Raw genomic sequence first — 14,194 nt, forward strand, 5'->3', positions numbered from 1 at the left:
TTATGACATAGATATCTCCCATCCATAGATTGACAGTTAAAAATTTAACATTTTCGAAGGAGTCAATAAGACAACCTGGGACCGTACCGTTTTAACCACCACTAATTAAAGACTGGTTTCACTGTTAGAACGAGATACCGCCCTAGACGGCATATAGCGCTGTCTTGCTTTCACCACTTTTACTGCCTCACTTTAAGAGTTGTCAGTAGAGGATATTATGTTTCCGCATGTGCCACGATATTTACTTTTCCGCTGTCATTACGACTGCATTACGTTTGTCACGTATTTCCTTACATCGGTTCCAGGCGACTAATTACAATTGTATCGTCCATTGCCGCTTAAGTATCGTGTAACACTGACTATTTGCATTCTTATTGGGCAATGGATATCGTTGTGTAAATAATTGTAGAGGCTTTGTTATTGACTTTATGTGTTTTCTCGTCCCTTTGTAAGAGATGGGCTTATGAACAGCTCTTAGTTAATAGCTTGAAGTATTGGTTTTGGGCTTGCGACTCTCTCTAGTAGATATGTACTGTAGGTACTTCATTTGTTTAGGTCGTTTTCTTCATTTTGTTTACACGTTGCACCAAAATCGAAGCCCATACGATGAAGTTACGGAGTTTCGATATCAACACTTTTTTGTAAAGTAAAGTCAATTAAATATGTTTATCTAAACAGCTGTATGTATTGTTAAGCCCACTGTCGAGTAGGTAGTCTGCTGGCAAGACAGCTGTCGGTCCGGTACAACTATGCATCATAATAATATATTATTACAAGATTAACAAAAACGTGTATCTAACACTCCGTCCTCTAGTTATCTAAAATCATACTTATATTAAAAATGCCAACGTATGTAAGTTTGTAAGTGTGTCATTTGATACCTCTCAGCACTCAAACGGCTGGAACACTTTTGATGAAATTTGGTATGGAGATTAGCTGACACACTGTGGGTAATATTTTTGACATTATAACCGACACACTTCAGGCGAGGGAAGCTGCGAGCAACGGCTAGTATATGTATTAAAAAGACAACATAATACATTCCAGTCTAAATAAATAAGGAAAAAAAAAATACCTAGAGATATAATAATATACCTACAATATATAAATTAACATTCAGCTAGATAAAAATTATAACATTAAAAAATAAATAGAATAAAACAACCACTTAGGGCTCGTACCTAATAATTTAAAATAATCTGTGATACATAATCGAAATAAAAGGGTCCATAGTGTACTATACTAATTATTATGTAACACCATACATATTTGTTTTCTACATATGGAGTGCAATAAAAATATTGAGTATTGAGTATTAAAGTCTAGTCTAGACCTCAGTAACCCAAGGTAACATACACGATAATTATTTAACAAAACCTCAGCATTCGAAACTGGCGGCATTGGACGGAGCTTTCTTTTAGCCTTGACCTACTTGGAGAACAGTTATTGCACTCAACGATTATGGAACGAATTTCTTGATCCGTCACTTAAATTTCATAACTTGCTATTTTTGATAATTGCTATTTGTTAATCTAGTGACCTCGTCGTTGAGTAACCTGTGTCTTCTAGTGGTTTTTTGTGTTATAATAGTTAAGATACTTTAATGGGGAATTTGTTTTTAAGTAAAGTGAGGATGGAAAGATTTGTCCTTTTAGTGATATCTATACTAGTTTGTTTGATTGATTGTTTGTTTGTTTGTTTGAACGCGCTAATCTCAGGAACTACTGGTTCAAATTGAAAAAATCTTTTTGTAATGAATAGACCATTCATCGAGGAAGGTTTTAGGCTATAAATCATCACGCTGCGACTAATAGGAGCGAAGATACAATGGATAATGTGGAAAAAACAGGCTTCTAACCACGTGGACGAAGTCGCGGGCAACAGCTAGTAGACAAATATTTGTCGTCACGTTTTTATTTACTTTAACAGACAAAAATGGTTGGATATCTAAATAATTTTATTATAAACTGAAAATATTTTAGTTATATTTAAAAGAGGGTGGAACTTCAAATTCTTATTCGTATTATTAGAAATAAAGGGACGTTGGCATTGTCTTGTTGAACCAATATGATAAAAAATACAATGTATTTTTAATAGTCATGTCAATCAATCAATTTGAATTCATTGGACTAATTATTTCAGCCTCCGCGTCTAGTCCGCCTCTTTACTTATTCGGAATATCGGGCCTTTGGTTTGCGGGCATCCGTTTGCCGATTCACGGGCTCCTCTCAAGAACTCATCTACACCAAGAGCCAGAAACATGTACTACTAACTGATGCTTGGAACCTCTTTAATACTCTTTATACTATGCTTGTTTTTGACCAGCGGCATTGTCCATAAGCCCGCGGCCCTGGTACTGATGGGTAACTCAAGACAAAGATTTTTTGCTGATTATCACATCGTAATACTAAGCCGGATAGTGATATGCTAATATCAGCCAGATATAAGTAGATTAAACACTAAATGTGGGTTAAGATGCCACCGGCCGGACCTCAGGATAATGACGCAATGTGAACCTAAAACTCTACAGGGTCGGATTTGCGGAAACAACCAGTAAGGCCTTTTACCAAAGCTCCGTTGGGATCGGCTTCGAGTTAGCTTAGAATAAAAAAATGACATAATGGTAAGTTGCATTTTTGGCCTTTGAACACATGTCTAAACTAAATTCCTTTGCCTAAATATATGAACGTATTCATATTAAATCTAAGAAGTGAGATTTTTATGCTCGTTCTTATTATAGACTCATTTTTCGAAATTTCGAAAAATTTCAATTAAAGCTAGTACTAAATATGTACAGATTGCATTGTATATATGTACAGATCATACCTACGTAAGATTTTATATCGTAACAAAATACGGTAATGAAGAAGAAACATTTTACGAGCAACTAAAGTTGACTTATTTGCATGGATATTACATCGCCCGTTGTGTCAAGATTTGACGTCAAAACATTTACTAAAACTAATATAAGTAAATAAAACTAAAACTTTTTACGAATTTATTTTATTTTAGTTTTAATTTTATTGACTGTAATCTGTAAGTTACTTTTATAATGAAATTGCTATCTATTACAAGGAAATATGTTAAACTGAATTACACTTAAATAGTGCTAGTATTTTCAATTAAGTGAATTTTTAAATAAAAATGAAGCATTTACATTTGAAGAATGTCTTAGTTTCTGTACCTAGTTGCTCCAAATGCTGAAAAAAAAAACTAAGTTTATATTAATTTACAGTTAGTAGGTATAACACACGTTATGAATGAACGTGTCACACGGCTCCGCGCGCCCGAGTGCGGCCCTGCGTTAACTTTCTCTGTTACAGCATCACAGATTGCGCATGATTCTTGTTAACGCATTTGGCCACATTGTGCGCAGCCGTGAACCGCGAGCACTATGTCTCGCGAAATAATACCATATTAATATTAAATTAAATATTTTATTTTTTATTATGTGCATGTACAAGTCCGACCCTGTGTGAGTGTGAAGGATTGCAGTTTTTGTGTGAGTGTGTTCTTCAAGTTTGAAAATTGTTTCAACGGTTTTTGGTGATATGTGATATTAATACTTATTACGTTGGTGTAGTTTCCAAAGATTGTAATTAATTATTATTTTGTTCTGTCTGAGACTAATGTCCTTTTTGAAAGTCATTTGCCAGAAGGACTGTGTGAATTCCTTATCTCGGAGAGCATTTGAATACAATGGAGAAAAAATGGAGAAAAACATGTGAACGACTCGTCTCGTTTTTTTTTGATAATTAATTCTATTTTTGCTTCATATTAAAATTATCCTTCCAGATATAAAACCAAGTTGATCAAATGATGCCACATATATAAACCAAAATGTTTGGGTTCAAACGTTCGGCGTTTCAACTCGTGGTGTGTCTGGCGTGGGGTTTGCAATATTACACCTTCGGTTCATTAGTGTTATGGTATATTTTCGCTTGTGGGTTGTCGGTGGCCGTGGTCCTGGCTGTTACAACTTATGACCATGACTACTGGAGGTCCCGAGGTGTGTTCTCGCCGCCGGCATGGCCTGTTGTCGGGCACATCCTGTCCGTGGTCATGTTTAAAGAACAAGGAGGGATGTGCTTCAAAAGGATCTACGATACTTACAAGGATGAAAGATATTTGGGTAAGTTCTTGTTTTATACTGTTGGGTGATGTGAGTCTAACTGCATACGCATAGCGATGTCTAGTAATATCTTAATGGTGATTTGATATAGGCTTGAAGGAAATAGAATTATGTTAAAGGAAAGAGTTATACAGTTGCTTGATATTTCTAGACTTTAGAATCGCGACTTATACCTGAGTTAGGAAAAAACCAGAACCAACCAATAAGAGTAGGGTGCTCAGAAAGAAAATTAAAGATAATATCCGTGGTCGAGTGGCGTACGCACCGGTTTCAAAGTGTCGCTAGCTCTGAGGTAACGGGTTCGATCCCCGGTTGGGTCAATGTAAAAAATCTTATTTCTACATTGTCTCGGGTCTGGGTGTTTGTGGTACCTTCGTTGTATCTGAATTCCATAAAACAAGTGCTTTTGCAACTGATTTTGGGTTCAGAACAATGTATGTGATGTTGTCCGCATTTATTTATTTATTTAATCAAACAGTTTGGTAGGAAGAAAGAAATTATGCGTATAGATACGTTTTTGCAGTGGTTATGATTACGGTTTCTTCTTTCAGCTCAGGGCCATCCGATATATTCGTTACGAGGCAAAATATAATTACGGATATAAATAATAAAACTTTATAGCTAGTAAACCGACACACAATAACTAATTAAGTAATCATCGCAAACTAAAAGTGCGCAAACAAAACGTATACCATTCTATGTATTTTGCCTCACACATCGAAGTTATTCTCTTACGTCATCTAGCCTTCTACATCTGCTACATTTATTAAGGACAATCCAAATACTTGTTCAATATTTTCGGGGCTCTTAAATTTTGAGAAATCATTTCGTTGTGTGTAAACTTAAACTCTACAGATGAACGACTTCGATAGATAGATTAGAACGGCCTTATGCCACTAATAATCTTTGTAATTCTTTGCGAATTCCTCAGATTTAGCAAAATATCGTATTTATACGAAACGAGTGCATATCTGACCTATACAACTGTTTATCTCCTGAAAAATCTTTACTACTCGGAGATGATTTTTTTAGATGCTTGTACAACCCATTACGCCCACCCAACCCACTACGCACGACGTCTCGCAGGTTTGATCGCGGCGTAGGACAAGCACTTGTGTCATCCACGAATGCTTGATCTAAGTTTAGGTGTCTTTGTGTATGTGACTTGAATGTTTGTGAAACGCCCTGCGATACGAGGATTCGTGGATCACACGAATGCATGTCCTACGCGGGGATCGAACCCGCGACACGTCACGCTCAGTGGGTTTTGGCGTGGTGACCTCAACCACTGGGCTATCCGTGCCGACAATCCTTTAGACAAAACAAACTAAATTAAAATCGCTCAATCCATCCGGAAGCTATGATGTGACAAACACCTATACACCTCAAACCCTCCAGCTTTTTTTCGGAAGAAATAAACAAATCTGATAAACAATTTAAAAAGGTTGATCGATCACGTGTCAACTGACACTTATAGTTAGAAACGTGGTCAAAGCGACCAGTCTCGAACAACCGGGTTCAGCTATCATGGTTGGTTTGAGGTGACGCGTGGTTGGTGACGTAACCAGAGCGTGAACTATTATTTAATCAATCAATGGCCTTTCGTGTTATATGCAACGGAAGTATTTGTGTGTTTGTTTGTTATAAGAATAGTCTAGTATTTTGTTTTTGCCAAGAAAAGGAATTCTCTTGTTTCCAAAATTCGTATTACACGCAGTTGTCAGAGTCTGTGAGTTTGTATGTATATCTTCTAAATGCCCGGAACGATTTTGATTAATGCAGTATTATTTCTTATACCACTGCAAGATTTTTGCTGTATTTATAAAATCATTTTCTAAAAAAATAATATTATTAATAAGTAAGAAAATTAGCTTTTGTGTTCCGAAGATTTCGAACTGCTTTTGGTTACGGTTATGGTTGGTTATGGTTTACTTACGCGTATTTATCGGGAGTGCCCGACTGATTTCGGACCCAACCGGAGTCCTTCATCATGAGCTAACTCGGCATTAAAAATGAATCAGTCTCACGATAGTTACTATAAAAAAAAAACTATTCATGCAAGTCATTCTGGTATAACATTCACACTTTGTGGAGATTAATTTGATTGAAACTAATCGCGCTCAGTGGTCATTAGCGTAGCATTAGCTGTGCAGGTTCGAATTTCACTCGACGTTTTTTCTGGTCCATTATTTTGACCCTTAATCTTAGTTGGTTACTGATGTTAAACCTTATATCTTTATCCAATACTCATCGCTTGTGTTCTACCCGAAGCTACAACTTCAACTTTCTTTTCATTTTACAATCAACATCTTCGTTAAATAACCTATATTTAAAACACAATTATATTAACAAATCGATCCAGTAGTGCCTGAGATGACCGCTTACAACCAAGCACAGAGGCAAACTCTCGCACTCAAACAAAATTAGACCATATCTAAATCTGAATTAATTCCAAATTCCTTCATCCATATTCCAGGCACCCACCAGTTCTACCAGCGCACTCTAGTGGTCAGAGATCCCGAGCTGATCAGGAGGGTGTGCGTCAACGACTTCCAACACTTCACAGACCGAGGGTTCTTCTTCAATAAGGATGTGGATCCCATGGCCGGCTCTGTGCTGTTCTTGAGGGGCAACGAGTGGAAGAGGCTCAGGACTAAGATCTCGCCGATTTTCTCGTTAGTATTCACTCTTGGATTGATGAGGAGGTGTTGAAATTAAATATATAGTATGAAGCGGATTTTTTGTAGACTCATCGTGAGATAGAAACTGTGTGAACGGAGCTGTTAATTGACTTTTGATAGCGTTTCGGTATAAGTGTTTCGGAGATGATGAAATGTTTCTATCCCCTTTTTTATACGGCGGGAGAATCCTCGTGGACACCCGCGCCCACGGTGGAGAGAACGGGTACTGTCAACTTACTGACTAAACCTGAACCACTCTACGGTTAAGAACCGTGGGAAGAGCTTACAGATTAAAGAGTTGAATCGAAAGCGACATGAGTCACGTGAAAAATAAAATAGGTTTGAGAAAACAAGGTTAAACACAAGAATGTCTGGCAAAATGTTCACATCAGTTGCATAAACCAACGAGCATGTTAGAGTCAAACCATAAGCATTAAGTCAAACATTCCTAAAACCATCAAGTTGTAAATCTCTTTATAAGGTCAAAAACCTGCTTCAATTATTTCATATTGAGTGCACATTACGTAAGACATGAACGTGTTAGTGAATTACTCCAATTACAATCATTGCTTGTCCACGCGTTTTTACCGGTAATAATGTATACAGTTGCACTGGTTGCACATCAATATAAACATGACCGGTATTGTTTAGTAGCTAGCCTGTACCACAGAATATAAAAAAAGTACTGGGCCCCGGTTCTGCTATTTACAATGGCGGATGAATGAATGGCAATTGGATTAAATTTGAAATTATTCCTATTCTCTTAAGCATTTTGCCAATACAATAATTGGAAGTAATTGTATTTATCTTGAGTATACCGTCCCATACTGAATTTACAATTATTGTGCAGAAAAATGCTTAAGAAAATACGAAAATTGACATTTTAAAAGCCAAAGTTCATTCTTTCGTCGGCCGTTGTAAATTGCAGAATTGGGACCCTGTTTTACGGCAATCCCGCGGTATGTGCGTGATATATTGCTATGGATTGCCATGCATCGGATAAATGTGGGAGATGTTGTTCGGCGGTTCAGATTGAGTCAGTAACACTGTCTGACACTAAAAGCTCCCTCGAGGAGGTGGGTGTCTATGAGCCCATGAGGATCTTTAAGAAGTGACTGTGATGCGACGTATGATGATGTAATGATAATATTATTAGCTGGCTATAGAAAAGACAACATAATAAGAAAAACAATGATCTGCCTTAGGTATTGAAGGTTAGCTTCTACTAATCTTCATGAATAACAAACCAAAATAAAATGAGCATAATCAAAGTAAACATTTACTAAGCAGGCATCTAGCTAAATGTCTGTCAACAGCTGGATTCACGAAAATAATGACGTTCTTTAAATTACAAACAGATGTTTCTAAGCAACCCATTTGCATTGGTTTGCATTTTAATTTTCATCTCATTCTATGGCAAGAGTTCATACATTTACTTACACACATACACGTGAAGAATATAAACATACATAGAAACACTCTCGTGAGTAGTTTGTATATCTCAGTTGATTTATTCAAGAGAATAATAAATATTGTTTGTTTCCAGGCCAAACAAACTTCGTGGAATGTTTCCGCTAATAGAAAATACGGCGGGAGAGTTCGTGACTAGAGTCAAAGACTTGCTGTCACAGCCTAAAGATGTAACGAGTAAAATAGTTGAAGAAAATCCAGTAGGACCATCCAACGGTGTCGGACAAGTCTCGTCTGTGGTCGACTCTGAGAAACTGGTTGGTGGTTATACTGCTGATGCTATTGTGCCCTGTGCCTTTGGATTGAAGAGTAATGTCATGTATAACGACGAAGATCCCTTCGCCGTGGCCTTGCATGCGTTCTATGAGATGTCCGTGTTTAATATATTTGAGAAGTAAGTTATAATTTTTGTCATTAAAACTATTTTGCATATAGGACTTCAATTGTTGTTTTTCGGGGGCTTTCATCAACTCAGAGTGGACTCAAATAAACTCGGAACAAGCTTTCGTGTATCACACAAATGCTTGTACTAAGCGGGAATCGATTCGGCGACTTTCGTACTCAGTGGATATGGCGTGATGATCTATACCATTCAGCTATCCGTGCAGTCAAAATCACACGAATAAAATAACTAAACTTAAAAAAAAGTATATTAATCAATTCGGAACTTAGAAGCAATAAACTTTTGAAACACATTACAAAAAGAAATAGGTTAGCCCATCCATACGTCAACTAATTATCTCAACCGAAACTTTTATAAAACTTCATCAGAAATTGTAACTTTAGAAAGTTTTTCTTAGCAACTAGCTTCGTAATTTGCAGTAATTTAGTGTCAAAACTTATTACACAAAATATTATCTGTTTCGCTTTTAATCAGCTAAATGGATGGCGAAAGGACATTTGTTATTCGGAGCTGGTTAAATTAACGCTAAAAGCGATTAATTAGTCATGTTAATTGAAAACATAATTGCTTTTGAACAAATATCAGACCGGTGATAGATGTGTTTCGATTTACATTTTGCACCTACGTTTTAGTGTATGTGATGCTAATCAGTCTTGCCATTACATAAATATTAAAATATTGTTGTTCTCATTCATTCGTTCATTCAGGATGTACGTATGGTACGTGCATGGTAATCAGACATTTTAATTATGTACTTATTCACACATGTATGTTTATGACAAGATTTTCGCACGTATCCATATACTCACTATTCTTGTTTGTTTGTTTGTCGTTACGGTTGGATTTTTGTTACTCAATTTTGAGGCATTTCCCGATAAGCTAGCAGGCTGAAATTTTTAGAGTAGCAATCGCCAGTAGCTTCAATCCCGATGACAATGCAATTTACAACTATAAAACGGCTTGACCGATTTTGATAAAATTTCACAGAAGTGATATTTATTAACGAGGGGTTTAGATTTTTAAAATCTATTTATGTTAGTCTTGAGAGAGAATCGAACCCGAATACTTCGGTTCAGCAGTCAGGTCATTAACTACTAACAGTCAATAATAATGAAGACATGACATTGTTTTTTTTTCAGGACGATGCGTCAGTTCTGGCCGGCTTTTGTACTGTTCTTCAGAATGAGAATAATACCTAAGAAGACGCATGACTTCTTCTATAACATAGTTACTAGTGTGTTAAGGGCTCGAGAGAAAGGTAAGTATTATTTAAATTTAGATTTTAATTGCTTAGTTTACAGGAATGGCGAACAAAACCATGCTAAATTAAAATCAACCGTGATATGAGGTGATATCGCATAGATAATACCTTCCAATTGGTTATTCACTCTATGTCTAATGTACTCTGTAATTCACGGTTCAAAATTTATATAACTATAATATGCATAATATTAAATAAATTACCGGAAATCAGTTAAGAATTTGCTCCTGCGAATAAAACTTTCGGAGTTGTACTAAAGAATAATTGCTTGTTGTAAACTTTCAGGCGTTCAGGAGAAACGCGGCGACTTTATAGACATGATGATGGCGTTGAGAAATGATGACACCAACAATAATAGCTGTAAAAAAGACAATGAGGATGTCGAAATCAGTAAGTAAATGAACCACGTTATGAAACATAGTTTAATAGCTTGTAGTAGCCTTAAGGGGTATCGTGTTGCCCAGGTTACTGGGTTGAGGAGGTCAGATAGGCAGTCGCTTCTTGTAAAACACTGGTGCTCAGCTGAAACTGGTTAGACTGGAAGCCGACCCCAACATAGTTGGAAAAAGGCTAGGCCGATGATGAATAGCTTGTAGCAGCCATCTTGTATAAGTTTTACGACACCGCCCAATAAGACGGAATATTGCTATTTTTCTTTCTTTCCTGTTTTATTGAGTTCAAAGCAAGAGCACACCCACCTAATTTATTGTAATTAAAAGAAAAATGGCGGCCATAGCCAAGCACGATCTCATTATAAGTTTTATCTTTAAAACGGTTAAGTTTAAGATAGCATAATTAACGATGTCGCATTAACTTTTGACATTTAAGCGACTTGTTTCGATATAACTTATAAAGTTCACGCAATTACTTCAAAACTTTGGATCGAGCTATTTTTTGGAGTAAATATTTGTAATTATGGTAATGCAATTTTATTAATTGAAAGACATAGCGTAGGTGTAAAGTAACTGGATATTTCTTAATCATTTTTAATGTTACCGAGTTCAGTGCTCCTAGGGCAACGTAGGAGTATCCTCAATTTGACTTCAAACAGTATAATCTGATGTCTTGATTCCAAAATTGTCAGAATCACTATCAAATAAATAATAATACCAGTCTATGAATGTATTAATTACTCCTGCATAAAAACAGCGTAATTAGGAACTATCGCAAGTAATAAGCAAGAAAGAAACAAATGAATTGCGGATTAACTTTTAGATAGATTGCCCATTGTGGCACTATTCAGCTTTAAAAATTATGTGGCCGATAGTATGGTAGAAACAGTACTTAATTAACCTATTATTTATCTATTGTCCTCCTCCACAGCCGACATGGTGATATCAGCAAATGCTTTCATTATTTTCCTGGGCGGCTTCGAGACCACCTCCTCGACCCTTGCCTTCCTGTTCCTGGAACTGGCTGCTGACCAGCGGGTGCAGGAGGCGATGCGGCAGGAGATCAGAGAAGTGCTGGAGAAACACGAGGGGAAGATCACGTATGAACTGCTGCAAGAGCTCGTGTATATGGAGATGGTGATTCAAGGTGCGTATTACTTACAGTGGTTTTTACATGTGATCCAGAATTAAAGAAAACTTCCGAAAATTGTTTTGGCTTTGTCCATGAACAATTTTTTAACATGCACAAATGCGCCCAGACTCAAAACATTTGGATCACACACATGCTCGTCCTACACGGGGATTATATTTGCGGCACGTCTCGCACTGTGTATGACCTATACCACTGGCTACATGCATAGAATCCATGCAGATATTATGCGCTCAAACGCAAGAATTGTTAAACAGTAACCAAAACTTATTCTTTTTTGTCACTGAAATATGTTTGAAAAAGAGCTATCACTCTTATTGAACTTGAATTTGTTCAACTCCAAATATTGGAGGACTTAGGTGCTATTCGCTAAGTACAAATGCCATAGCAACAGATCATATTCCCAACAGCTTTTTTTAACCTCCATTTAGTCTCGTGCCTTTAGACCTTTTGTGAACCATTGGCCGCAGCTGTTGTTACGTTAACAAGTGTGTAATTAGTTTCAGCACTTAATTCAACTGAGAAACATCTATTGGATTCTTTCTGGTAACTAAGAAAGTTTCTTTTAATGAGTTTTTGCTTGGTCCAGTGGGATTGGCCGACTGTTACCGACATCCAACTATTTGTTTCCGCTTTATCCACTAATTATAGCGTAGAATACTTGTTGTAAGTTGGAGAACTGGGACATTTTAAATAAGTTGAAGTTTTGTTTAATTTCTTTAGGGATGGCTGTGATTTGGAGTTCTTTCTGAGGTTTAGGTCAGGGCCTTTAGTTACTGGAGTGATTACTGCACCAAAAGCCAAATGATAAATATGTAGGTCTAATCGTTCCTCGCGTAGGATTAGCATTTGTATGATCCACCAATGCTGAGTTCTGAGACTTTGTGTTTACGTGTATACGACTTGAGTATCTTTCAAATCCCCAGCAATACAAGGATTAATTCTTTATTGCTTCAAAGAAAAAGAAAACAAATTCCTCAGAACAGTAAGTGACAAAAGCTCAGACCAAGACTCACGGACCAAAAAATGTTATTCACCTTGTTTCAGAAACCCTTCGGTTGTACCCTCCATTCCCTAGCATCCAGCGGCTGTGTACCAAAGACTACACGATACCAGGGACTACCACCGTCGTGGAGAGAGGGACTATCGTGCTCTTCCCCACTTTAGGGATACAGAGAGATGACCAGGTAAAATACCTGCAGACCATTTAAGCTCTAGACGGACGGAAAGCATTTCAAATGCAATCCAATTGTATTTCAATAGGGATGTTCCACCAAACCATCGACGTGTCCTCCCGTAAATAACACAGCTTACGATTCAACATACCGAAGTAAGAATCTCTCCCTTTTTTTAAATTTGTTAAAAAGTAATACTAAGTAAGCACATATTTTTTTAATACACGCCGTCTTTAATGTTCATTACTAAATTAAGTTAATGCTAAACATTTGTAACTTAAAGTGCGATTTTCTTATTCCATTGGCCTAAAAAGGTCAAAAATATTTGAGCAAAACGTTTTATTGGAACTTTGACCCCTATTTTAGCATTTTTATAAAATCAGATTAAAATATGATAAATGCCAATAATTTTTTATCTTATTTGTATTATCTAGGACATTATTTAAATTTCACCAGCGGGTTGCCAATCTTAATATTAAAAGTGCTGAAAGTATTTGCAATTTGTGTGAATATTTATGAGATGCGATTGTTTTTCTTTTTTTCTTTCTTTTCAAAGGTTGTTAGTACATTACTCTTGATGATGTCACAGTACGAAAAAAAAATAACTTAGAACTTTTTCGGAAAGACAATGGTATATTTGTGCTAAGTTAATTCATAACAATTAAAAAAAAATAAGCTGTGTTTGCATTTGCCCTCTGTGGGCTTAAAAACCTAGTTTATTCTAAATAAAAGCTACCGGGGAATAGTTTTATTGCTGTGATCATTGCTAATGTTAGTAATAAACCGAGAGAACCTAATTAGCGTTACAATAAATTAGCGATCCCGGGAGTCCGGGATTTATTAGATTTGTAATGAGAGTTATTAATTGTGTGTTTTTTTATATTATTCTTTTCATACATATAAAAATACAATTATCAATACGGGATCGCGCAAATAGTTTTGTAAATGGAGTCTTTAATCATGAACGTTGGTTTGAATAATTAGACACAGCCTCAGAAAGTTGTTATAAGAGTATCATCATAATGAGGTTTAATGATAGGCCATAGTGACATGATCATGCTCTTATCATTGGACGGTCAAAACAAAGGTCTTTTTGAATTTATGTGTTTCTTACATAGTAGGTAATACCAAAGTCTAAAAATCATTTTTATACTGTGGTAATATTCAATTCTTATTAAAAACAGTAAGGAAAAACACGTTGAGGAAACTGACTCAACAGAGGTTTTTTTCAAGATTGTGAAAAAAAAAGACCCGAGACCTGCCAATTGGTAGTTTCAGTGGTCACCAGACCCACCAGGTTGCACAAAAGAACATCAAAATTATCTATTTTATTATTTTAATAATATTATGTTATGTTCCAGTACTTCGAGAACGCGTCTGCCTTTATCCCGGAGCGCTGGTCCGAGGGCCGGCCGCAGCCGCCCCCAGGTGTCTACATGCCCTTCGGAGATGGCCCACGGTATTGCATAGGTATGGTGTATCCCTACTAATATTATAAATGCGAAAGTAACTCTGTCTGTCTGTCTGTTA

General features: G+C 36.5%; 1 protein-coding gene across 1 annotated transcript; it reads left to right on the forward strand.

The window, feature by feature from the left end:
• Positions 1 to 3,738: 3,738 nt before the first annotated feature.
• On the forward strand, positions 3,739 to 14,156 carry LOC113493818 (cytochrome P450 6B1-like). Its single transcript, XM_026871845.1, has 8 exons — positions 3,739 to 4,132; positions 6,609 to 6,807; positions 8,360 to 8,677; positions 9,826 to 9,944; positions 10,233 to 10,337; positions 11,271 to 11,486; positions 12,537 to 12,676; positions 14,026 to 14,156. The coding sequence occupies exons 1-8, from the start codon at positions 3,841 to 3,843 to the stop codon at positions 14,152 to 14,154; spliced, it is 1,518 nt and encodes a 505-aa protein (XP_026727646.1). The 5' UTR covers positions 3,739 to 3,840; the 3' UTR covers positions 14,155 to 14,156.
• The last annotated feature ends 38 nt before the right edge of the window (positions 14,157 to 14,194 follow it).

This window comes from Trichoplusia ni, chromosome 5 (assembly GCF_003590095.1).
Source record: "Trichoplusia ni isolate ovarian cell line Hi5 chromosome 5, tn1, whole genome shotgun sequence".
Classification (NCBI taxonomy): domain Eukaryota; kingdom Metazoa; phylum Arthropoda; class Insecta; order Lepidoptera; family Noctuidae; genus Trichoplusia; species Trichoplusia ni.